This window comes from Coffea arabica, chromosome 2e, assembly GCF_036785885.1.
Source record: "Coffea arabica cultivar ET-39 chromosome 2e, Coffea Arabica ET-39 HiFi, whole genome shotgun sequence".
NCBI lineage: Eukaryota > Viridiplantae > Streptophyta > Magnoliopsida > Gentianales > Rubiaceae > Coffea > Coffea arabica.
The window spans coordinates 11,410,911-11,436,648 of NC_092313.1; the positions used below are offsets into that span (position 1 = coordinate 11,410,911).

Sequence of the window (25,738 nt, forward strand, 5' to 3'; positions counted from 1 at the left end):
TTGAGGAATTTTTTTAAATATATTTTGGGATAACTTTTAAAATTACAATATTTTTATGGTACTTTTTAAAAATTAATACTACCACTTACAATCACCTTTAGCTTCCTCCTCCCCCTTTAGCTTCCTCTTCCCTTCCCCTTCTCTCTTCCCTTCCCCCCACCTCTCGGTCCTCTCCTCCCCCTCGATCTGGTCTCAACAAGATCGAGGCCTTTAGTCATAACCAGAATGTCACAATTTTCTAGTCCCAATTTGGAGACTATAGGCCTCGATCTAGGAGTGAGGGGGAAGGGAAGAGGAAGAGGAGGATGATGATGATGGGTTGATGGCGGTGGTGAGTGGTGGTAGTGGTGAGTGGTGGTGATAGGTGAAAGATATTGTAAAATTTATTTTTAAATTTTTTGTATATATTTGTGAGTTATTTTTTATATATTGTATGAATTATATTTTTTTGTATAGTTTTTTATTTGTGTATTGGTGTAGCAATATATTCGAAGAACTAATTTTTTAAAAACATGTCAATCCAAATGGAGAACTCTTCATTCTTTTGTGTTTTTCATTCTTTTTGTGCAAGGTGATTGTAGCTTGTTCTTGAGCGATTTGTGATATATATTTAAATGTATTAGATTTAATATTTAACAATTTAAAATTTTAATAAATTCAAATTTTTTAGATTTCAATTTTATCAAACGCAAATTTGAGCAACTTAGGGTGCGTTTAATAAAATTAAAATATAAAATCTCAATCCATTATGTTATTAAATAGTTAAGTACTAAACTTGATACATTTTGGTATATATCATATTAAGTGATAAGTGAATAGTTTATCACTTATTTTTTTTAACCAAATTTTATCTAAAAAATTCAATGCCACTTAATTAATTTAAACATTCTATTTTTTGTTACTAAACGCAACTGAACATATTAAGATCTGAACCTATTAACTTTAAGTGTTAAATTGAGTTATCAAATAGGATACCTAAATAATACGTATTAAGGTATGAAAATCTCGAACCTATGATAAGTTAATATTGGATTCTATGAAAAGCTTGATGCTGACAATAGATTGATCAAATTTATGAAAACAATATGCACTTGATATAATATGACACTTTTCTATTTCAATGTATGCTATCATTTTTTTTTTTTAGTTCAACGGAGAGACTCTAAGCATTAAAAGAGAAAAATCAAAAAGCTTGAAAGTTACATGATCCTACCTAGCAAGCAGCCAAGAATATAACAAAGAGTAGCAGGGTTTTGCCAAATGTCGTGTGATTGCTTTTTCAATATGACTTTGGAAGACCGAAAATCATAGGTTTCCCATGATCCACAACTAAAGGATTAAATTAATCAATCAGATTGAATCCTCCATTAAGAAAAAGTGAGTGAAGAAGAAGGGAAACAATCTATACTCCTCTCCTTTAGTACTCACTATGGCTTGGTTTGGGAATTGAGGATTTGGCTAGAAAAAAGGGAAAGAAACGAAAGTTTAGGTTGTGTTTGGATTGCATTTTCCGTCATTTTTCATGGAAAAATTACTGTAGCGATTTGATATATGTGAGGGAAAAAGGTGATAGGGAAATGTGATCACGGAAAACGATAATATTTTCCGACGAAAACCTTCAATCCAAGCAAGGCCTTAGGTTGTGTTTGGATTGCATTTTCTATGATTTTTTGTAGAAAAATTATTGTAACGATTTGATGTATGTGAGAAAAAAAAGATAATAGGGAAATGTGATTACGGAAAACAACGCAATTTTCTGGTGGAAAATGGCTGTCCAAACAAGGCTTAATTTTCATTTGTTTGTTAGTTTTTAGTAATATAAAAAAGAAAGAAAATGGAAGGATTTATTATGATGAACAGGAGTCAAAACTTTTCCATCCAAATTGGACGAAAATGGAAAGAAACTTCGAGGAACCTTGTCAAAAATTTTTAAAATGCCTATTTTGTCCTTAAAAAGGTTTGAACAAATATTTAATAATTTTCATATCCAAAATCATTCCACTAATTATTAAAACTCTCAAATAATATAACAATCCCTTCTCTTTTTTACTCTTCTCTCTCGTAACTTAAGTTTTCCCTTCTTTTTTTTTTCCCTATCCTAAACTCCCAAACTAAGCCAGAGAATAATAGTATGATGGTTACGTAGTTCTTAAAGCAGAGAACGCTTAAGTTATTATTTATTTTTTTTGGAATTCAAGAAATATGAATTATGGTGCTTGTTACTACGAGCAGAATTGTCAAAAATGGGAAGAGACAAAAGGCTGAAAAAGACAAATCAGGCGGAACGGTAAAGAGGTCATAGTGCAAGAGAGACCTTGGTCAAATAACTTCTGGAACCACTGGCCAATGGCTCAGTGGCCACCAGGAGGGACTTAGTCCCTCCTTGGGCTGTTGGTGAGGGTTCAAACCTCACCAGCAGCGAAAAAAATCTAAAGATTGTGTCATAACATTTTCTTGGTCTAATTGGATTTGTATATCCACTAGCCCCTACAATAGCTTCCTTAGACTCTCCTCCCCATAAAGTAGATTATACAAATATATCGTGGCTGACAAAAAAAAAAGTCAAATAACTTCTGGACAAAGGACTAATATGGAACTAAAATTGGAACTTGTGGCCTGTAGGACAACACTAATTAAACCCAAAAAAAAAAAAAGATGACCAAAGAAAAAGGTATAGTTGCCCTCTATTGTGCTGGCAAACCGAGTCACTTGCAACTGGTTCTGTCAAACGCTCAACTCAATTCGAGTTAAGGAAATTCGATTTCGTGCTTGAGTTACTTGTTTCAGGTTTCAAATCAAGTTTGAATTCCCTTGTATGTTACTCAGTGCTTGATGAATCGAGTCAAATAGTTCTATTATTTATATAATATATTTATTTTAGTTATGAAATTACATTATGGGTTTATGTTTTAGCAAATTTATTGAAAAGTTTTGTACACTTTAGAAAAATTAGTGTGTTTGGATTGTAAGTTATTTGAGATTTTTTTACTATAGCACTTTTTGTGATATGATATATGTGAGATAAAAAGATAACTGGAAAGATAAAAAGGTGTATTGAAAATTGTAATGGTGATGTAAGCAAATATATTTGGGCAAATAATTTACAATCCAAACACATTGTATATGGCAAAAAAGTAATAAAATAATTATGAAAATACTAAAAAGAGAAAACCTTAACAAAAAGCGCTCAAAATTCAAGAAAAAAAAAAAGAAGCTACTCGTCTCTCTCACGCTCTGTCGCCATTTACCCGTCTATACTCTCTCTAGTCGTCTCTGAATCTCTGGCTGCCATTGCTATCTCCATTGTCTTCATTGTCGTTGGCTCTACTTTCTAATCTCTCGGCCTTCATTTTGCTCCCCCTCATTCGAGTCTCTACTCACCTGTTCATCTCTCACTCTCCTTACGCCAATGCCGTCTCTGGCTTTTAGCCACTCTTTGGCCCACGAAAACCACCAAAGCTTGCTTCTTCTGCCTCTCAAATCTTCAATGGTTAGCTTCAGTCAAGTCAATAGCACAAGCAATGGGTAGGTCACGTCACGAACTCAGATTGGAGAAGAAACCAACCATTGGAGGCTTGGAGCTCATTTAAGGTAAGTAAATCACCGTAATTTTTCCATTATCGCTTCTGAAATTGAGCTTGAATAAGAAAATTTTTGTGAATTAAAGAAAAAATGGGATTCCCTAAGATGCAGTACATAATCCCAAAACCCTATTCTGGTAGCCGTTGGGGGACCAAATTGGGTTGTTGTATGGGATTTTGCTATCAAATAGTGAATTTCTTGTCAATTCTAATTTTGTCTTGTAAAATATAAAAATCTAATTGCAATTTTTAGACAATTTGTGCTTTTGTTGGCAGAGCTTTGCGACGGATAAAATAGCGCTTTGTGGCTTAAAAAAAAGGAGCTTGTTGGTAGTTGCCTACAGTGAAATCAATATTTTATAGCTTCATTGCAAATTTATTGAAATATTTTTTTTTTTTTTTTCCTTTCTGGAATCTGAGTTGTTACTATCATGCCTGGACTAAGCATGAAAGCTTGAGTTTTTATTCGAGTACTCGAACTTGACAAGGTTGGAGAATTGTACCAAGCTTTATTGAATCGAGCTCGAACTTATGTGTTATCTCTACAAGTGGAGTCGAGCTGCAAGTTATTTTGCTCGATCAAGCCGAGTTTGAGCTCAAACATATTGAAAATTTATCGAATTCGAGTTGGAGTATAGCGCTATTCGAGTATGACTCGACTCGCGGCACCTCTACCTCGAATTAAAGAATAAGGAAAGAAGGACAAGTTTGTTATGAGTTTTAGTCCGATGGGATTAGCACTACCATATGTAGAATTTAAACTGCCCATAGATCTGATAGGCAGGATTAATACAAACAAACCAACTGTCAGTTTTGCGATGCAGATGGGTAAATTTATTGAGATGCATTTGAATACACGATGAAAGTGCCAAAACTTATAAATCTAAAATGCTTGGTATTAGAGAAAAAGGAGCTCTATCGTGTATTCAATAATCGTCAATTTTTGACTTATACAATTTTTTTAAAAAATTCTTGTCAGAATGTCCATTCTTAAACTCACAAGTTAGTAAAAATCTAAAATTTTGAATTGTACATTTCATATTTTGTTCTCTTGATTTTATAACTACTCTCAGGACTCAAGGTTTCACCGGTGCTATTTGATGGATAATATGTCAAGTTAGTAAAATACAGCTCTAATTAAATTGTCATATCTACAGCCTAAAGATTATTTTTAGGGATAATTTCAAAAAACTCTCGAGATTTGGCTTAATATAACCTATCATCCCTCTAATTTTAGAAGTCTTTCTTACTTCTTCTGTCACTTTGATAGGACAAGATGAACCCATAGAAAATGGTGAATTTACAATATTAACCCTGTTCAACAGCTCTAACTAACTGACCAAAAACAAGCCAACCAAAAAAAACTGAGAAGGAAAAAATATGAACAATGAATAGCGCCCAATAGGAAAAACTTGCATTTTGGGCATGACCGGCTGCCCTATGTTTAACGGTTTAACCACAATCCGCATCATGTATTTTTTACTATAAGCAAGTGACTAATTAAGTAGTTAGAGCAATAGTTACGTTATCTCTAGACACCGACCAATTAAGTAGGACGAAATTAAACATGGAAAGTAACACAAATGCTTATGTCTAAATGCGAAGGTACCACATCAAGGCATTCTATATTTCTATTCATGAAAGAAGAATTAATTAGATTGATTGAAGTCATCTTAAGCTACAGATGCAAGACACAATGGAAATTTTCTTGTCAATAAAAAAAAGGAAATGTTTAGGCAATTTAGTCCCAACATAATAGTTAGGCAATTTGGGCAATTTATTATGTTACAATTCTAGACGGATAAGGAAATTGTCAACATTGACAGTTTTTGTTCGGGAGACAAAAAGCTATCAATAAAATAAATTCAATTAGAAAAATGTAATTAACCCTAATTAGAAGGGATTGGTTGCGTTTTATTCGTGAAGACGATAGGAAAGAGGTTGGTATGGTGTGTCCAATTCCAAATCTAACTGCTAACTCCATGCAGTTGCCAACCATCAATTGACAAGTGTCCAGCAATCTCCCTGAAGACTTCTGACTTTTTTTTTTGGCCTTTTGAGAAAGCGTTTTTGACCATTCCACTTAAGTATGTTTGGATAGCAAATTATTTAGGAAAATTTTTTAAAAAATATCATGACAATTTTTTGATGTGATGTATGTGAGATAAAAAAAATGATTGAAAAGTATGTTGATAATGCAGGCAAATAAATTATTGCAAATAATCCAACATCCAAACAAGTGTAATTACAATATCAACCTCCTTCAACAAGGAAGGGTTGAATTGAATAATGAAATAAGAGTGATTGTAAGTAAAAAATTCTGAATTTAAAATCTCTCACTTGTAAAAAAAAAAAACCTCTAGCAAAAGTGAAATAAATGCATAGATAGAAATTGGGGAAAGGTGTTTCTAATTCCTAATTTCGTCTTGCTACAAGATTTGACTTGGAATCAGGGTAACAAATGTGTTACAAAAAAAAAATAGAAAGGCCAATGAAGGTAAAGCTCTCTCTCTCTCTTCCAAGCGTTTATATGCCCTTTTTCATATTTTTAGCAATTTCGTTAAATTTTAGTGCCGTGCTCATTGATATGAACTAAATTTATTACTTGAGTATCTTAGCACATTCAAATAAAATTTTTCAAAAATATCAAGGAAGGTTTCTAACATGATTTCCATAAAATAATTAAATGATAACTTTTTAGAGGCGATTTGTAAGGGCATGAAAGTCATTATAAATTCATGAATACAAAAACAAGTTATCATCCAAGTCAACTAGATATTTCAAATTTAACAAAGAAAACAATTATGAATTTATGATAAATAAATAAGTTACCATCCAAATCAACAAGATCTTTCAAATTTAACAAAGAAAATCATTATAATAGTCAGAGAGTTGAACTTCCTCCTCATAGAATTCCGGCTGAGATAGAGAGGGAATTTGGTTCAAATTCTGGTTGACAAGTTTGAGATAGAGAGGGAATAGGGGAGTGGAGGAAAAGTTAAAAAAAAAAATGAAGAAGAAAATACCCATTATGGCTCATAAAATACACAAATGAGGTACCATCCAAATCAACAAAATCTCACAAAATAAACCATTTTGTTGTACATTAGATTTTTCCATTATCATCGAGATTATCTTAGTAAAAGCACTAAACGCGTGAGGAACCTTATCAATCAAATACATGTCATTACTCCATTCCTTTTTGAACGTTACGCAAATATGGTGTGATGACCAACTATTTCCATAACTTCATAGTTTGACCACTTGATTTTCATGTGAGTTAAAATCGCGTGTGTGTAGATGTGAGATTATTCATAAAACTTTTAAATAATACATATTTATGATATGACGTATGTGAGATAAAAAAAATACCCATTCACTAAATACAAACACATGAAAAGAAAGCATGAGAAAGTGATTCATCATTTTTATGTTACCTAGAGTGATGGTTGATATATATTCGAATTAATCATCTTCTAACATGATCGCTGACAGATATTATCGTATCAAACCTCCATAATTTTTTTTTGAGCTTAACCTCCAAAACTTGATCACTTTTACATTTCATGTGTTAAAAACATACGGTAAGATCATTAGTAAAAATAAATAAATACTACACATTTGACTAAACATGAGACGACACCATGCTGTAAACACCAATATATAATAGAGAAAATAGTGACCAATACAAGTTGGCTTGGGCGGTGAGAACTAGTCATTTTCTCATTGTATCCTTATAAATGATTTATGGTCTCGGAGTATGCACTGATCCATGGTGATGATCGGAGAGGAGCCCATTCAAAATTTTTTTTATCCAAAAGAAAAATGAGAAAAATGGTGAAGTATAACATCTTTTTACCTTACTTAGATGGCTCATGTGTAATAGAGTTAATCATTTTCCCAAGTGCTATTATCTAGAACTACTATTTTGTGGTTACAAATTAGTAGTATTTTTTTCAGAGCAATGACAAATAATAAAAGCATTTTCTTTACAAGCTAATAATAAAACGAAAGACAATTAATGATGTAAACAAAAAGTCATGCGTAGCATAGGTCGTTGAAGAATTAACCGAACTTTTCATTTGTGGCGTAAGAAAAGCATCAAAAAATAAACAGTACTACGTGTAAAATCCAATGTTTTCAGAACCGGACCGGACCGGCCGGGTCGACCGGTTGGACCGCGAACCGGCCATGTCACCGGTCCGGTCTAATGTTAAAGCCGGAAGTTCATGGAGAACCGTTGAAACCCGGACGAACCGTGCGAACCGTGAACCGGCGGTTTTTTAAATTCTTCAACAAAATATCAAGAATGGTGTAGCTAAGATTCGAACCTGGGTCTCCAAGTTTAAATATGACAATCTTACCATTAGACTGTACTTAAGTTTGTTGAGAATTCTACTTGACTAAAAAATATATTAAAACATCAAGTTCTTCTCTTATTTTTTTTTTCAATTTTTTCTTCTTAACCATTTTTAACCCAAATATCCACAACAAGATTTTCTCAAGTCTTCACCATTATTATCAGGTTATTATCTTTAGCAGATTGTAAACAAGTTGAAAATTTCAACTTTTCTTGTTTTCCAACATTTTAGTAAGTTTAATTTTTTTCTTTTCAAGGTTTTTTTCTATATTATTATCTTTAGTTGATTTTTTGCATTTTCTTCTTTTTCCCCTCAATTTTCATATGTTTCCCTCATTTTTGTTTTATTTTTATTCGATTAATTAAGGATGAAATTTTTGCAAAAGTAGTGCACATCCGTGTAGGAATTGGGTAGGAATTACAAATAATAACATTGGGTTGGTCAAAAATATGGTAGTTGGCACATAATCGAAGTTATTGATAATCGAATTTAAAATAATTAATGGTATAGGATCATTGAATTTAATATAACATGTTAATTAGTAATGTTTAGTAGCAATTAATTTTTTATGTGTTTAACTGTATATTTGTTTTTCAAAAATTTTTAGTTTTTTTTAGTTTGAGCAATTAGATTTATATTTTTATAATAAAATTTTAACTTTTTCAGCTTAAGTTGATGAAATTGTGAAGGTGGTGTGGTTGCTTATCATGCCACTGATAAAAGTTTGCTATTCAAATAGTTTGTCTTAACTTGAACTCTTTTATGGATTTTTTTAAGGGTTGTAAAAGAATTTCAATATTTAATTTATTTATTTTTTGTGTTTTTATTTGTGATAATTGGTGCACATTTGGATTGTATCTATTTATGTTTATAATGAATTTATGAAAACTTGTGGTGAATTATGATATTTTAATTATATTTATCATTCCATGTTTTGTGTATAACTTTTAGAAAATTTATTATTATCATAACTTAAATTAAGTTATGTTGGTAAAGTTCAAGTGTAGAATGAAACCTATTTAGTACTTAACACTAAAAAAAAAAAAAAAAAACAGTGAACCTTTGAACCGGCCGGTTGGACCGGTCGAACCGCGAACCGGCCACCTCTCCGGTTCACTGACCGGTCCGAGTTTAAAAACATTGGTAAAATCCAGAATCTACGAAAATTTGAAGTTGTACTGTTATTATTATCACCTTGGGACGTCACCACACCAAAGATGCGTGCACCAGACCAAGAAAAGCAGAGATAGAGAGGCAGAGACAAAAGTACAATTTTGACCCCAAAGATCCCTTTTATTATCAGCTTCTCTCCTCACCTCTGCAGGGTCGCATCTCCTCTCCTGTCCTGCAGACTTTTGAGTTGTTCTTCCCATCATCAGGCATTAGTAGTAGTAGTATTATTCTTGGTGTGGATCTAGGGTTTCTTCTTTTCTTCCTCGTAAAATATATATATACACTTGCAAAAGTCGTACGAAAAGCGAAAGTCATCATCGTCATCATCAATATTCACAAAATTTACATATGCATAAATTTCTTCGAAAATTCACTTCATCGTCGGTCGGACGAGAACACGTCATCAACGAGTACAATTTCGTCATCATCGTCACCAACAAGAATCAGAAGAAAAGCAAAGCATAGCAAAAGCAAGCTCCTTTTTTGTTCGACCAGATCTAAGAAACCCTAATTTTACCAGTTTGATTATTATATATACTTTCTTGGGATTTTTTTTTTGTCTTTTCTGGATTGAAAAACCTGGAAAAATCGGACCGTTGAACTTCCAAGAGGAATTACCACTACTGAGATGAAAAAATGGGACCGATTTACTTGATTTTTGATTTTTCCACAAAATCAAAGCGAAGGAAAGCCAAATCCCTACCTCATTGGATGAATCCGGATAAATCGGCATCAAATTGATACTTTGAATAATTTGTTCATTTTGTGGGGTTCTATTTTTAAATAATGGCGGCGGCGGTGGTGGTGAATTTGATAGAAGGGGAAAGAGTACTGGGGGAAGTGGAAGTGTATAGTATTGATGATCAGAACGGTGTCGTGTGGGACAGGGACGAAATTCGGATCTCTGAGTATTCTCAGTCAAGTGAAAGGTGTCCGCCACTGGCGGTGCTGCATACTGTTACTTCTTCTTCGTCAGACTCAGGCGGGCTTTGCTTCAAACTGGAGTTGAAAGACAAGTCTCAACAGAATTCGCCGCTTTCCATTTTGCACGCCACTTGTCTCAGGGAAAATAAGGTATTGAACAAAGAACCTGCCACCTGCCAGAAGCTGGCAATAATTACTCAATACTCAGCTCAGCTTTCTGCTCTCTGCTCTCACCTCTGTCTCTCTCTTTAGTACACTGAGGACTAAAGGAACCATAAAAATTTTAACATTTTTTTAGAAGACTAAATGAAAAGAAAAAAAGAAGAAGAATCTGACTTGCTTTAAGTTGTTGGTAAAGAGGAGTGAATCTTAATTTGAAGGGTTAACGATGTTCCCTGAAGTTGAGAAATGGAAACCCTAATTTTCGGAGTAAAAAATGTGGAAACCCTAATTTTGGATTTGAACCTGGACTTTGGACAGGATTGGACCTGGACCCTCAAATTTCTATCAGTGGTTTTGTTGAATAGGACTGAATGAACCCAGAACTGGCTTTCCATTTTACATGAATTGGAGTGTACCCTGAACTGATCTCTTTTGTTGTACTTCTGCAGACATGATTGGATGGATCGACTGAAATACATGTGCTCGGAAAATTCTGCATGAACAATTTCTTTTTCCTTAGAAATAAATTGGAACAAAAATGATTCTTGGAGAGTTTTCAACCTTGATCTTGTGACAAAGTTATTTTGTTAGAATGTGCTACTGCGTATGGCCCCAAGCATATTCCTTTTGTGGAAGCTGCAGATTGTATAGATTGGGGAAACCATAATAAAGTTTGAAAGTGGGAATAAAAGATATTATTAAACAGGGTTGTTCTTTTCCCTCCTGAGGCTGTTAGATTGCATATGTGTTTCTGGACTTATATTATGTAACAACACTTTGATCATTAATACTTCAAAGCCATTAATCTGTACTTAACTGATTTTGTCACAGAAGTCTTATCACCGAAAGGGCACATGGGGTTTTATGTCATATGGCTCTAATTCTTTGTATCTGAAGTTTCTGTACGTTAGAAATAATAAATGAGTGAATATCCTCATGCGACTTTTTCTCCTTGCATTTAACTGTAATTAAATGCTTTTCTTCTATTCCTTTAGCATTATTTTGTCTTGAGCACAATTTGCATTGTATAGCTTGGTTTTGTTGTTTCATTGTCTGTGAAAGGCAAATTATTGTGATCTTTCCTACACTCACTGTTAATTCTGATATGTCTCTGTAGACTGCAATAATGCCACTTGACGAGGAAGATGAACTTCATTTGGTTGCCATGCATTCTAGACAGCATGAAGGACAGTTCCCTTGCTTTTGGGGATTCATTGTTGCATCTCGACTTTACAATTCTTGCCTTGTCATGCTGAACCTTAGATGTCTTGGTATTGTGTTTGATCTTGATGAAACACTCATCGTGGCCAACACAATGCGCTCTTTTGAGGATAGGATTGAAGCCTTACAGCGGAAGATAAACTCCGAGGTTGATCAACAACGTGTTTCTGCTATGCTGGCAGAAATAAAGCGTTATCAGGATGACAAAAATATACTGAAGCAATATGCAGAAAATGACCAGGTTGTTGATAACGGGAAGGTTGTCAAGTCTCAGCCCGAGGTTGTTCTTGCTTTGTCAGACAATCACCAGACCATTGTTCGCCCACTTTTAAGGCTTCAGGAGAAGAACATTATCCTTACTCGCATTAATCCTCAAGTATGTCATGTGGCGTCTTAATATTTCTATTGTATAATTTGAACTTTATTAGATATTGACTTTGATCATGAAGTAGCTGTTTGGTTAAGCATTATGCCAAATTACCGCCCATCCATAGTTTGTAGTTTTGCTGTAGTTGTTTTTGCTGAGCATAGGATAGTATCCTAGCTGGGTGAGGGAGTTGGAGAAGAGTGTGGTGAAGTGTTCATAGACCTTAGAGGCTTGTGACTTTTGCTGGTCAACTTAATTAGCTTGTTGGACTCTCTTACTTGGGCTCATATTCATGTTTCTATTACCTCAGATCCGTGATACAAGTGTACTTGTAAGATTGAGGCCTGCATGGGAAGATCTCAGAAACTACTTAACCGCAAGAGGTCGAAAGCGTTTTGAAGTGTATGTTTGCACAATGGCTGAAAGGGACTATGCTTTAGAAATGTGGCGGCTCCTTGATCCTGATTCAAACTTGATTGACCCGAAAGAGCTATTGGATCGTATTGTCTGTGTCAAGTCTGGTGAGTTTCATAGAGATGTCACTTTTATTTAGCTTGCCATGAGGTTTTTCTTGGTCACATTCGATTGCGATATTTTTGGTGGATTAATTGTATATAAGCATTTCTGTTTAGGCTTGAGGAAGTCGTTGTTCAATGTTTTCCAACATGGAAACTGTCATCCTAAGATGGCATTGGTGATTGATGACCGGTTAAAAGTGTGGGATGAAAAGGATCAACCTCGAGTGCATGTGGTTCCTGCCTTTGCTCCTTATTATGCTCCTCAAGCTGAAGTATGTACTGGAAACTACTGTATTCTTTATGTCACCCTCCTCTATGCTTCTTATTGTTATTTGTTTAAAGTTAACTAATGATATCATGATGCCAAGATTAAATAATTTGTGCTGTAGGCCAACAATGCAATTCCAGTTCTCTGTGTTGCAAGGAATGTAGCGTGCAATGTCAGAGGTGGTTTCTTCAAGTAAGGTTTTACAACTTCGTTAGAGTTGAGAAGTACAAGCACCATATTAATGGCCACTCTTAGCATAGTCAGATTTTAATTTATCAGTCTGCATAAGCTTTTTAACCTGAGATTAATTGTTGCAGAGAATTTGATGAGGGTCTCTTGCAACGAATTTCTGAAGTTGCATATGAAGATGATATTAAAGAAATTCCTTCTCCTCCTGATGTGAGCAACTATTTAATCTCAGAGGTTAGTGATGGCCATGCTCTTGAAACACTTGTGCAATCAGAGTATGCGCTTGCTTGCTTTTTTAAACAGTCATTTTGCAGTAAATTACTTTGGATGTGTTTCTCAAACATTAGCTGTTCAGGATGATCCTTCCGCTTCAAATGGAAACAAGGATTCACTTGGTTTTGATGGCATGGCAGATGTTGAGGTGGAAAGAAGATTAAAGGTGAGAGCTTTTCTCAAAATTTGGTTTCTTTACTAGTGCTTATTGTTTGGTTGAGTTTCCTCTGTTATTTTTTGGTTTTACCGAGTATATGATATCTACTTTTATGCACTTGAACCTGTTCCCCATCTATGTTAGGCTAGTGATTGATCTACTAATTATTTTATGATTTAGGAGGCAATTTCGGCTTCCTCCACTGCTCCTTTGGCAATTCCAAATTTGGATCCAAAAATTGTTGCCACAGTCCAATATGCTGTACCTTCTTCTATTTCTGTGCTGCAACCAACGATGTCAGGGCCAGTGGTTCCCTTTCCATCTCAGCAGTTGTCTCAAGTGACTTCTGTCCTTAAAAATCCTATTAATCAAACTATTCTTCCTCCAGAAGCAAGCTTGCAAAGTTCTCCTGCTAGGGAAGAGGGTGAAGTCCCAGAATCAGAGTTAGATCCTGATACAAGGAGGAGACTACTCATTTTGCAGCATGGTCAAGACTCAAGGGAGCGCACATCAAGTGAACCTCAGTTTCCTGTACGCACACCATTACAAGTCTCTGCACCGAGGGCTCAGGGACGTGGTTGGTTTCCAATTGATGAAGAGATGAGTCCAAGACAACTTAACAGAGTTGTACCACCAAAGGATTTCCCTCTGCGCTCAGAACCTATGGAAATTGAAAAGCACCGTTCGAGTCACTCTCCTTTTCTCCAAAAAGCAGAGAGTGCTGTCCCGCCTGATAGAGCTTTTCTTGAAAACCAGAGGATGCTGAAGGAGGTAATTCATACTTCTTTTAATATGATTCATGGGTTTGAGCTGTCATGTGAATGGTGCTGATGTTGTGGGAGTTTCTTTGTGCAGACACTTCCTAGAGAGGATCATTTGAGATTAAACCAGCCAGTTGCCAGTTTCCCATCATTTTCTGGTAAGCCTTGAATTTTCTGTGCTTGTGTATTGTAATCACAATTATGTGGGACATCTCAAAGTAATTTTGCAGACTGAATTGCAGACTTTGATTGGATGAGTATGTTGTTTACATGCTTAACATTTTTAGAAATAGATCCTCTTAGAGGCTTATTCATAATTTTTTTTTCTATAAAATATCCCACTTAGCATAAAAGTTAAGCTCTTATAATTAATAAAGATGGAATTTTGCAAATGCATCTTATGTCTGCAAAAGTATGGATAATGTCAGTAGAAGTTAGCAACTTTTAGTAATTGATGAAGTTTTGAACAACTAACTTCATTCTGCGTTGTAAAATTCCTAATTCTGTTACCCGATACTTGATACATATTATTCCATTCTGTTTTAGATAGCACATACATATGATGTGTCCTTTCACTAGCATTGATCATTGGAGAAGAAGGCTCTAAATTGCACGAGTTATGAAGTTTCATATGTCTTGGATTGAGACTTGGGGGTGCAACATAGATATTTTTAGTGAGCAAAATTGTGTTATATGGTGGTTGAATTTTTTAATTTGGCTAATACTGTCCTACCCGGTCATAAATATTGAAGTTGCACTTGAAAGGGATGTATAATTTTTTATCCCTGTACTATGACTCTTCAGTAACAGATTCATTGAGTGGGCAAAGCTTTGATTAAATTTTGCAATTGAATGGTTCTTGAATACATAGAGTTTGATATTTGTTACTAGTAGTTATGGAGGAGTGAACCGCCTATCCACACATTAAATGGCAGAAATATTTGTTGATCAATCGTTGCCTATGTAAGGAAACAGACTGTTATTGTGGTTCAGATAAGTGCACAGGTTTTGTTGTGTACTTAATTTGCTTTTGCCTGCATGATGGTTTGTTACTGATTCTTTTTTTTTTTAATGTATTTTTTACTAGAAACCTATCTATGGCAGCTTTTGTAATTATTTGATTCTGGGCTATTAATAGGCCAGTTATGAACTTTGCTGGCAAAGACATGATATCTGTGCATTGCCTGTTTGTATTTTCGGATTTATTCTTTGTCTCTCTCTCTGGGGGGAAAATGAGAAAGGAAAAGGAATTAATATAAGGACATTTTGGATGAGGGTAATTTGATTGTCAAATAAAAAAGATTTCATCTAGTTTTAATTTCTCATTTTATATTTGGTCATCTGTTGCCGAACCATCTGGATCCACCAGCAGTAATGGATTTGTGATCTCTCTCTTGTGCTCTTCCTCTATGAATTTGTATCATATGAAGGGTCTTGTACCTTTTAATAGTTTATAGCATCCAGTTCATTGTTATTTAAACAGGATAGGTTTACTATAAAGGATAATTCGTTTGGATGTCTGATGTGCCCAGATGTACATGCAATTAAAAAATAAATAACAATGAAGTGTGTGTACTTTTCTCTGCTTATGTTGGGACATGCTTGTGATGTATTTAAGTCCTAAATGTGAAAATGAACAGGATTGGTTCTTCCTGTTGGGAAAAAGGGTATAGGGGATTGAACTCGGACTTAAAATTCAGTGTAGCATAAGGTTATTGAAATTGGTGCTAACTTGGCCTTGGTCTTTTCCATAAATCTTATGTAAGGCTCTTGTGGAGTGGTATGGAAGATTTTGATGCATTTTGTTGACATTTTGGCAAAAACCCATCATATGCTGTTATATTCTTTTATGGGTAATTTCATAATCAGATGTATGTAATGAAACATCCTTGTGGTTACCTTTTTATTCTTATTTGTTTTTTGGGAGTTGCATTTTTTCAGGTGAAGAAGCTTCCATGGTTCGATCATCTTCAGCGAATAGAGATCTTGACCTTGAATCTGGACAAATTGATCCACAGGCTGAAACACCTATTGGAGCTTTGCATGATATTGCATTCAAATGCGGAACAAAGGTATGAGACAATTAGACACCTCTTGACAGTCCCAGGCTTTTTAGCTTTGCTTTCGTCTGGAATTCTCATGATGCCTGGCTTGTTTGCTCACAGGTGGAGTTCAAGCAAGCATTGGTTTCAAGCTCGGAGTTGCAATTCTGTGCAGAGGTTGTTTAAATTCTTCATGGATTGAACAATTACATCAGTTTTGACCATTAACCTTGTTAATTAGGAGAAAATATAATGATTGATATACATATTTTGATTTATGTTATTCTCTGTGTGTGTGTGTGTGTGTGTGTGTTTGTGTGTCCTTGTCTCTTTCTTTCATGTCACATTTCCGCAAAGCAAACAGATAAAATATTAGTCACTCAAAATTTAATACAAAAACAAACATGGGAATGAAGACTTAGTTTCAATAAATAGTATTTGAGTAATCAATATATATCTGAAAAAGTCCACCATTCCTTCCAAAAAATGAAGAAATATAAAACCCTTTTGACAGATTTGCCATAAAAGCATGCATTTTTTCACAATGCCTCAACGTTTTTGTAATAAGCTGTACATTTGGTTTACAAAGTTATCTTGATTACTACGTGCATGCTGGACCTTGATTATCATGTTTCTTATTCCCTTTAGGTCTGGTTTGCGGGAGAGAAAATTGGTGAAGGGATAGGTAGGACCAGAAGGGAAGCACAGCGTCAAGCTGCTGACGGTTCACTTATGAATTTGGCTGGTATGTTTGTTGTTGTTTACATTGAGGTTTAAAATGCTTTCAGGTTTTGTATGCAGTTTACCTTTAGATCCAAATATAATTGACTTGTGATGTGATGATTCCACTAGCCCAAGGATGGGAAGAGTTGGGGGGGGGGGGGGAAGAGGGAGAGGGAGAGGGAGAGGGAGAGGGAGAGAGAGAGAGAGAGAGAGAGAGAGAGAGAGAGGAGAAAGTGTAATTCGTATATTTCGATATACTTTTGTTTGGGTTCTATCTTCTGAAGATATATGTATCTTTTATTTGAATACAGACTGGAAAATCTTGTGTTAATTCTCGTGCAAGTAAAGCAAGGCAGGTATAGAATGTTCTAGAATTATTTTGTGATACATCAAGACACGAAATGGCATATGCAGTTCTGTGGCTTCCATGTGTTGAACTCTTAGCTCGCTTCTTAGAGTAGGAACTGTGGAGTTTGACCTTTCGTTTTTCCTGGTTTTCTGACAAATAAGTTCAAAACTTCTTTTTCTTCAAAGGGACAAGTTTGATATTCAGCTATGGATTCATTGTGATTAGTTCAACATTTGAGGCTGCTTTAATAAGTTTTTCCCTGTTTTCATTGAGGTTTAGCTTGTGGTAGCTTTTACATATAGTTAATTGATACTATGGGATTACAATGCATTTCCTTTGAAAGAGTTTATTCCTTTAAACTTTTACTTTTCTATTTCTTTTTCTTAATGTACTATTTTAATCTTTGTAAGCCACCATATGCAAGAAGCTAGCACTCCATTCATTTCTAGTTTTTGAGTTGGAACGTTTAATAGCTGGCATTTTGTATATTTCTGAGACACTGATTCCTGAAAAATGTTGCTTCTTGCCTCAAGTTTGTTTGTGAAAAAGCACACTTTTAGTTATTCTTTTAGTCTTTTTTGAGATTGGTGAACTAATTTTAAGGAAAATGAAGAGAGATACAAAAAAGAATGAGCATGTTGATTCATGGATATTTCAGCGTATGCTTGTACATACCAGCTACATTGATGGCTGGCTTTGTCTTATTGATGTTTAAGTGATTTATGGCTGGCTCTTTGTCTTGATGATGTCTATTTTGCTAGTTTTGTTTGCTTCCCTGGGAAAACCTCAATTAATTCTGGTATGTTTTGCCTGGGATGGAAGGGAACCTTTGATATAACTTCACCTTCTTAAAGTTCCTGTTGTTACTTGCTGAGTGGTTTGACTGGTAGAGACTCCTTTGCAGATAAGTATATATCATCTCTCAAACCTGATTCCAGCTCTGTTCCTGGGGAATGGCGTAGATTCCCAAATACATCCAACAATGGTTTTGCCAACGATTTTAGTTCTTGGGGGTATCAACAATTGCCTAAGGAGGAGCCCGGGTCATTTTCTACTGCATCCATGCCTCCTAGGGTGCTGGATTCGAGATTGGAGGCGTCCAAGAGACCTGTGGGTCCAATTGCTGCCCTTAAAGAGCTGGTAAGATTCTAGGAGCTGTTGTGATTCCTTTTCTGGGATTATTCTTCCACTTGTATACTTATGATTTCTCTTTAATTCTTAAGTGTTCAATGGAGGGCCTTGGCTTAGCTTTCCAAACTCAGCCTCAGCTTTCAGCTAATCCTGGCCAAAAGAATGAAGTGTATGCACAGGTGAATGTTTTCCTCTCAATTAGTAGCTGGTTTTTGTGTCATTTTCTTACATGAAGCTGCTTCCCTGTTTTTCTAATTCTTCTTGTGCAAAACGAAAGCATTTAGCTTTATGTTTATACAGGACGAATATGTCAAAAAAAGGATGCTTACAAATGATTGGTAACTTCACATGTGTAGGGTCTTTCATCTACATTGCAAAGCTTATGAGATACCTCTAGATTTATGCTCGTTGGTTGTTGGGACTTTTTCGTGATCCTAAATACATATTTGAGGTCTTAAGCAGATATTATGTTCTTCTTTGCACTGGATGTACATATCTAACTACTTTTGCTCCACCGGTGTGTTCGAAATGTCTTCCTTTTGTCTGGATTTAATTGCTTGGACATGCTGATGCACCTATAGGATTGAGATAATCTTTTCTCTTATCCCTGTTTACTTTGTTTAATCTGTGCTGTTGATCATGCTCTAGGTTGAAATAGATGGACAGGTGTTAGGAAAGGGAATTGGGATAAACTGGGATGAAGCAAAATCACAGGTACCATGTAGTTTTGTTTCTAAATTTCTTCTCCTCCTGAAACATTCTAAGTGGAACCTTTGTGCCCGGCTGAAATGTCGGAAGTTTATACTCATTCTGCATGAAATGTTGAACTCAGTTTTCTTGTCTAGGCTGCTGAAAAGGCCCTTGGAACCTTGAAATCAATGCTTGGTTCATATGGTCACAAGCGTCAGGGCTCTCCCAGGTGAGTTGTTTTGCCATCACATTGTTGTTACATTAGATTGTCTTGTTTTCTTGTCAATAAAGTGGACTATTTCGCGTGCTTTAGGTAGGTGAATTCTACGAAACTGTCAACAACCTTGATAGCATAATTACATGCTTGTTTATGATGCTGCTGCAGGTGTTTTCTCAGCTTTCCTAGGCTACTTCCACTTGCTTTATGTTTACTAACTGCTTTTTCATCAGACCATGGCAGGGGATGTCAAGCAAAAGATTGAAACCGGAGTTTTCCAGGGTTCTGCAGCGGATGCCATCTTCTGCAAGATATCCAAAGAATGCTTCTCCCGTACCGTAATTCTTCATGTCCTAATTGCACCTTGGCAGTATAGCATCTGCAGAGAGACTTGTAGCTTATGCGGTGACACCAGAGAATTTGGGAGCAATGATTAGGTCATGTTCCAACCAACTGTTTTAGATCAGTTTTACAGGCTGCTGCTGATATAGTTGCAAGTTTTTGAAGACAAGGGAAATGCTTTGCCATATTGCTGCCGTTCAAAATTGTACATGTTGCAGGACGTTCGTGGACTACTACCGTAGGAGTTTGTTGCGCGAGGGTGCAAAAGGCCCTCACAAGCCAATTGGGAAGCAAAACGAGACGGGCACTGTGTATATCTTCTTTTCTGACATTGAATGCAGCCATGAGCCATGAATGTGGTAGAGCTGTGTCCCTCGAATTTGTGTTCGAGGTGGTTGTATAATTATACCGGGAATATGGAACGCTTTCATCGGGTGTAGAACGTGGATTTTGGAGAGGATTCACTGAATGCTAACAGTACATTGGTTCAATGGTCTGGCTCCTATTTCACTTTCTGGATGAAAGATGAAAGTGAAAGTTTTGTTCAGTTTTAGGAGCTCTTTCTTGTTGATGTTGATGTTGTGCAGGGTCACTGATCTGGATGATACATTCCATTTCACTTGGCCAATCCACCCCAGCCCAATGATAAATTGGCTTTTTCGTCATTGTGTTTCATGTTTAATTAGTTAAATTACTGCTATCATCCAAGGGTATTGACAACAATGGGAAAGAGGGATAACTGTTGAAGCTCAGCAAATGTGTAGACCACAAAAACTATGAAAAGAACGAAAAAACAAAAGAAATTGGAGGTAAATGAAAGCTCGCATGATGGATAAATGAAATTTGAGAGAATACTACTCCTATAATTTCAACAATATCAAAACATTTTAATGGACTCGCGTGTTTTTTGGTCGAGCAAAAAGCAGAAAACATATAGCTGTTTGCGCAAAAATCATTCAGAGGCTCGCAAAACAAAAATTTCTCAAAACATGTTTATATAAGAACTTATTTGAGAATCATCGCGCAGGAAGGACGCATGTCAATTCTTGCACTTAATCGTACTCATTTAGCTTAAGCTTTGGATTGTTTATGGTAGTTTAGTTTACAATTATTGTGTTTTTTTTTTTTTATCGAATAAAACGATATAAGACACACACCCAACTAATTAAATATGACTGGGGATTAAAGTTAAGAGGACCTAAGAGGTAACCTAAGGGGGACCCACAAAGCTTACCTATCCAGCCAATTGGTAACTGGAAGGTAAACCTGTGGACCTTAAGTCCAGGTTAAAGAACCCACATCCTAACGATGTGGGACGGAAGTTTACAATTATTGTGTGAAGTAGTTTTTTGTATCTCATTCTGAGTATATAATTGAAAACAAAAAAAAAAAGGAAAAATGAAGGTCTATTTCTCTAAACTTTGTATCTGTGATATTTCGCTAAACATGAGTATATGAACATATGAATAGTAGGCTGATATTCTGTCAAATATTCTCTAGGCAACTTTTAACATAAAACCATGTAAATAGGGGCAACTGTCAAATATCTTGACAAATTAGGACGACAAGGACGCAAAATTCTCTCAACATTAAATTCGGACCTCATAATATAGACAAAATCTTATCCCAACCATTTAGGAAACACCAGGCAACGTTTCCTAGATTTGTCTCCTTTAATAGATCTTCTGTTCCACTCCCAAATAAAATGAAACAGAAGTTTCGTTCTATTTCATTCCTTACAAATCTCTGTAGTAATCTCTGTGTTACTATCGTTTAACTGAACTTAATGAACTAAAAACCGACTTCATTATCAACCACTTAAAATCATCACTAAGAAACAAAACAACATTTTAAAACCAAAATCTTCAATAAGACTCAAATCCCACTATAACTATCTTAAAGAAAAATCATTTATTTTTGTGTACAAACAAAATAACATTCTACTTCCAAATCCCAATCTTGTTAAACCCTTTTTATTCTTAAATGTTTTGTGAACGTGTTGCACATATTTTCGAATTTTGAATCACGAGGAATCCATTCTTATATGAAACACTAGATTTAATAAGTCTTTATCTTTTGAAATCGAAAAAAAAAAGCAAGAAAACAATTTGCATCGAAATTTATCAAGACAAAAAGAATCCCAATTACTCTACCAAGAAAAAAAAATAGAGAGAAATAAACTCTAAAATCTTTGAATGTCAGAAACAAAAATACATACCGTAAATACTACCACTATAAAAATTATTTTAAAAGTAATAATAATGAAAATAATATTCTCAAGTGGGAGGAGGTTGACAGAGAGAGACCCCTCACACATCCATCAATCTCAATGCTTCTTTTTAAAGCAGCAATCACTAAATCACATTAACAATAGTATATAATCACAGTATTAAATTGAAAAAAAGAATCCACTATATAAACTCCTCTTATACCAATTAATAAGACACACATACAAATAGGTGTGTGTCCCCATAACACAGAAATTTCCAGAGAGAGATATAGGAACAGAAACAAAGCAGTAAGCAGAAGAAGAAGATGGCTTCTTTTGATACATTTAGCATTGACGGTGAGGATCAGGCGACGACACGTCAGTTCGAAGACGGAGGTTACGGTGGGTACGACTCTTACACGGCGTTTTCCTCCGCCGATACTCCGCCGTACCAAAGCGGCGGCGGGGGAGGATTTCCAGCTGGATACGAAGAAGAGGAAGTGACGGTGGAACACGTCTCCCACTCTGTCAACAGTTCGGATCCCTTCGGATTCGAGGCGGATCAGGAAGCTGCACCGTTTGAGGGGCCGGGGGCTCCAATTCCGAATGGAAATGGGAGGCCTTATGATCTCGGGGAGGATACGGAGGGGATTTTTAGATCCGATGGACCTGTGCTGCCACCGCCTACTGAAATGCAAGAAGAAGGCTTTGCTCTCCGGGAGTGGCGGAGGTCAGATTTTTGTTTTTGTTCGTTTTTGACAAAGCTTTTCCTTTCTTGAGATAATATTATGCATTTCTGTTAGTGAAATATTTATTGCTGTTATAGATCTTTGTTATTTTGGTCTTTTACTATTTTTAGTGTTACTGATCTGGAGCCCAAGTTCAGATCTTTGGTTTAGATTATGACAATTTGAACTAGTTGCTCATAACTGATTGGTAGTAGAATTTGCATGGTAGTTTGTGATCATGATAAAATGTGAGTGTTTGCCGCTTTTTGTTTGTCCTTTTTTTGGGTGGTTTTTTTTTTTTTTTTGGGAGGGAGGGAGGGGGTAGTTTATTTGATTTGAGCTTTGAGGAATTGAATCTCTGGTGAGCGAGTTTGTTAGATGTACAAGTTTAGGAAACCACACATCCACTTTTCAGGCACCCTTGTGGAATTTTAGGGACTACGAGCCTTGCTGCATGATTTGACATGGAAGAGCTTGTTGCAATTCAAATTAAAAGGGGGGAAATTTTTTTTTTGGTTTCGTTGGTATATTTTGGTTCTTGTTCAAGTGAATCAAGAATTAATTTACTTTCTATTGGTTTCAGATGATTTAATTAAGTACCTACAGATCGAGATCCTTGACATAACAATTTGGCTACACTGTTATGTATCTAATAACATTGTGTGGTTGAGATGGTAGAATTGGATCAATAAATCATAAAAAATCTTAAGAAGGGTTCATGTACAATCATGCTTGTTGATTGCATGCCATTATTGCCTCCCCCCCCCCCCCTTCCTCAAATTCAAGAATAAGCTCTTATAATTTGCATTAAGTTTATAGGTTATGTATCTTAAATTTTAGACACATCAAGGAGGCTAGAATTTGAACTCAGAGCGTGATCCTTGAGTTGACCAGAATATGCTTTGACTGTTGGATTCTAAAAAATCTCGAATGAAGCCTTCTTATAGGTTATCTTTTCCCTTTTAAGAAAGAACCTAGTTGCGAAATTTCTCAAGTCAACTTTTGACAGATCTTGACTGATAGTTGCCCTCGAGCTCTGCTCATTTAGGAAATTTGATGTTTGACTAATGTGGAAAGCTTGAACTTGATTTTTGAGCTTGAGCTTTTATACAAGAAACCATGTAATGCAAATATCATGAACCTTATAATCTGCTGGACATAAAGAGCAATTTAAGAAGATATAATGTAATGAATCTCTATTGCTATTCCTGAAAAAGTAAAAGTATCTAATATTTAATTTGTTGCTGAGCCTAAAGCGAGCGTAGCCTCTGTCAAGCCTATGAATGTTATTTGATGTTGAAGCTCAGCCATCAAATTAAACAAATGAGTTCCAGTTCCCGTCAAGCATACTTGAGCTGAACGAATAAGCAGTGTGTGAACAGTTGTGGTGTTTTGAAACAATTCTACTAAACTGTCAAGAATATTAGGGACGGAATTCCCCTCCCTCTCTACGTCTCCCCTTTTTTCTTCAAGAAAACTGGTCTTGAATCATATTAAGCACTTCCTTCTCTCTTCCAAAATTAGCATGAATGGTTTGTTAGAAAATTTATTGAACTGTCAATCAGATCTGTTGGACTGATCAACTATGTTCTTTCTGATATATAGGTTGAATGCTATTCGACTTGAGGAGAAGGAGAAGAGGGAAAAGGAGATAAGGAACCAAATTATTCTAGAAGGTGAAGAGTACAAGCAGGCTTTTTATGAGAAAAGAAAGGTTAATATTGAGACCAACAAGAACAACAACAGAGAGAAAGAGAAGGTAAAGCTTTATTTGGTTTTAGCTTTATAACCCAGATTTGAGTTTTTGTTAATTCTGCATTAACCTGGGGTCGTGTATTGTTATGGGCAAATTGCATGTTAGTCCTGTACGATAATGAAAGGCAAAAAAAATCTTAATTTTTTGTAAAATGTATGAGACAAGATTATACATGCTTTTAGTTGTTTGTCTCATTTCACTAGTATATTTCCAAACTGGGAGGTTGCAATTGCTAAATGTCAGGCTGCTGCTAGAGCTTCTTATAAGCTGAGTGAGAATTGTTGCATCCAGTTGGAGCTAGACAGAGTTATTGATAGTGGTCCTTTTTTATTAAACAATTGTCATTAGAAGGAAAGCACCTTACATGAGAAAAAGCTCTTATTTTCTAATAAAGCTGATATTATTATCCTTGCTGCTCGTGTGCAGTTTTTGTCCCATTTCTTTGGCTGATTACTGATTCTTAGTCAAAAAATTCAAAAGAATCGTTGAACTTCCTTGTGACTCAAAGGTGCTTTACTGTTATTTCAACTGATAGGATTGCGTAACAGACAAAATCAGTTCATATAAAAAATTTTATGGGCTGAGATGCATCCGTACAAAAAAAATTCAGATTTACATAGTATATATATGATTTTAAAAGATGACTTCCTGAGAGTTTAATTTGGTCAAACTGGCGAATCCATCTTTGTTTGGGGCAGTTGTACTTGGCAGGTCAAGAGAAATTTCACAAGGAGGTTGATAAGCACTATTGGAAAGCCATAGGAGAATTGATTCCGCATGAGGTCCCGAATATTGAGAAAAGGAGAGGGAAGAAGGAACAAGAAAAGAAGCCATCAATCACCGTCATCCAAGGACCCAAACCTGGCAAACCCACCGATCTTACAAGGATGCGCCAAATATTAGTGAAGCTCAAGCACAATCCCCCGCCTCACATGATGCCGCCTCCGCCTGCTCCTTCCAAGGATGATAAAGCTGGGAAGGATGCAAAGGATGGGAAAGATGCAAAGGCCAAGACTGGAAAAGACGCTGAAGCTAATGCCAAGGGGTCTGCAGTCGGTGAGGCAGCTGCCGCCCCCACTAAAGAAAAAGAACCAGTTGCTAATGGCTCTGCTCCCACATCTGCTGAAGAGACTGAAGCTGTGACTAGTGAGCAGCCTGCTAATTAAATTTTAGTCTTGATAGTCCGCCCCGACATCCTTTTTTTGTGTTTATGCCGATTATTGTGATTGTTATTTGCATGCCATTTTATGAATGTACTGTTTCTGATAAGTCGATTCAGCTCTCTGATCCATTATGAGGACTTGTTATTGTGTTTTTGAATTTTTATTATATTGATTGAGATTCATCTTGTTACTTGAAACTTACTCTTAATCTCCGGAGTTGTGCAGCTAAAACTAAGACCAACGATGTTTACCCAGAATCCGCATCTTTTTTAATGATATCAACAGTGTGGCTTCATTACGCTGGAGTAGGTTTGACTATTCATTGCTTTTCTCCACCCGAAGATCATCTCTCTCTCTCTCTCTCTCTCTCTCTCTCGCACACGCAGAAAGAAACTCCTAACGCCAAATAACTGTTGCCCTTTTGTGTCAGTGC

General features: G+C 35.8%; 2 protein-coding genes and 1 long non-coding RNA gene across 4 annotated transcripts; all 3 read left to right on the forward strand.

Moving 5' to 3' along the window:
- Window positions 1–3,187: 3,187 nt before the first annotated feature.
- On the forward strand, window positions 3,188–4,298 carry LOC113730949 (uncharacterized). The gene is made up of 2 exons (XR_003458427.2): window positions 3,188–3,591; window positions 3,858–4,298. It is a non-coding gene; the product is annotated as an uncharacterized lncRNA (long non-coding RNA).
- Window positions 4,299–9,256: 4,958 nt separating this feature from the next.
- Window positions 9,257–20,114, forward strand: LOC113730950 (RNA polymerase II C-terminal domain phosphatase-like 1). Of its 2 annotated transcripts, XR_003458428.2 has the most exons (18): window positions 9,265–10,189; window positions 11,319–11,798; window positions 12,100–12,310; window positions 12,422–12,579; window positions 12,697–12,767; window positions 12,893–12,998; window positions 13,120–13,203; window positions 13,375–13,965; window positions 14,050–14,113; window positions 15,897–16,027; window positions 16,121–16,174; window positions 16,646–16,742; window positions 17,974–18,209; window positions 18,293–18,379; window positions 18,849–18,914; window positions 19,046–19,119; window positions 19,204–19,275; window positions 19,341–19,366. XR_003458428.2 is itself a non-coding variant. In XM_027255954.2 (17 exons), the coding sequence occupies exons 1-17, from the start codon at window positions 9,902–9,904 to the stop codon at window positions 19,447–19,449; spliced, it is 2,907 nt and encodes a 968-aa protein (XP_027111755.1). In that variant the 5' UTR covers window positions 9,257–9,901; the 3' UTR covers window positions 19,450–20,114. The 2 variants fall into 2 exon arrangements, 1 of the variants encoding a protein (XP_027111755.1); XM_027255954.2 differs by lacking the exon at window positions 19,204–19,275 and having other exon boundaries at window positions 9,257–10,189; window positions 19,341–20,114.
- A 1,613-nt stretch (window positions 20,115–21,727) lies between these two features.
- On the forward strand, window positions 21,728–25,502 carry LOC113730951 (clathrin light chain 2-like). The gene is made up of 3 exons (XM_027255955.2): window positions 21,728–22,388; window positions 23,992–24,145; window positions 24,841–25,502. The coding sequence occupies exons 1-3, from the start codon at window positions 21,985–21,987 to the stop codon at window positions 25,306–25,308; spliced, it is 1,026 nt and encodes a 341-aa protein (XP_027111756.1). The 5' UTR covers window positions 21,728–21,984; the 3' UTR covers window positions 25,309–25,502.
- Window positions 25,503–25,738: the final 236 nt, after the last annotated feature.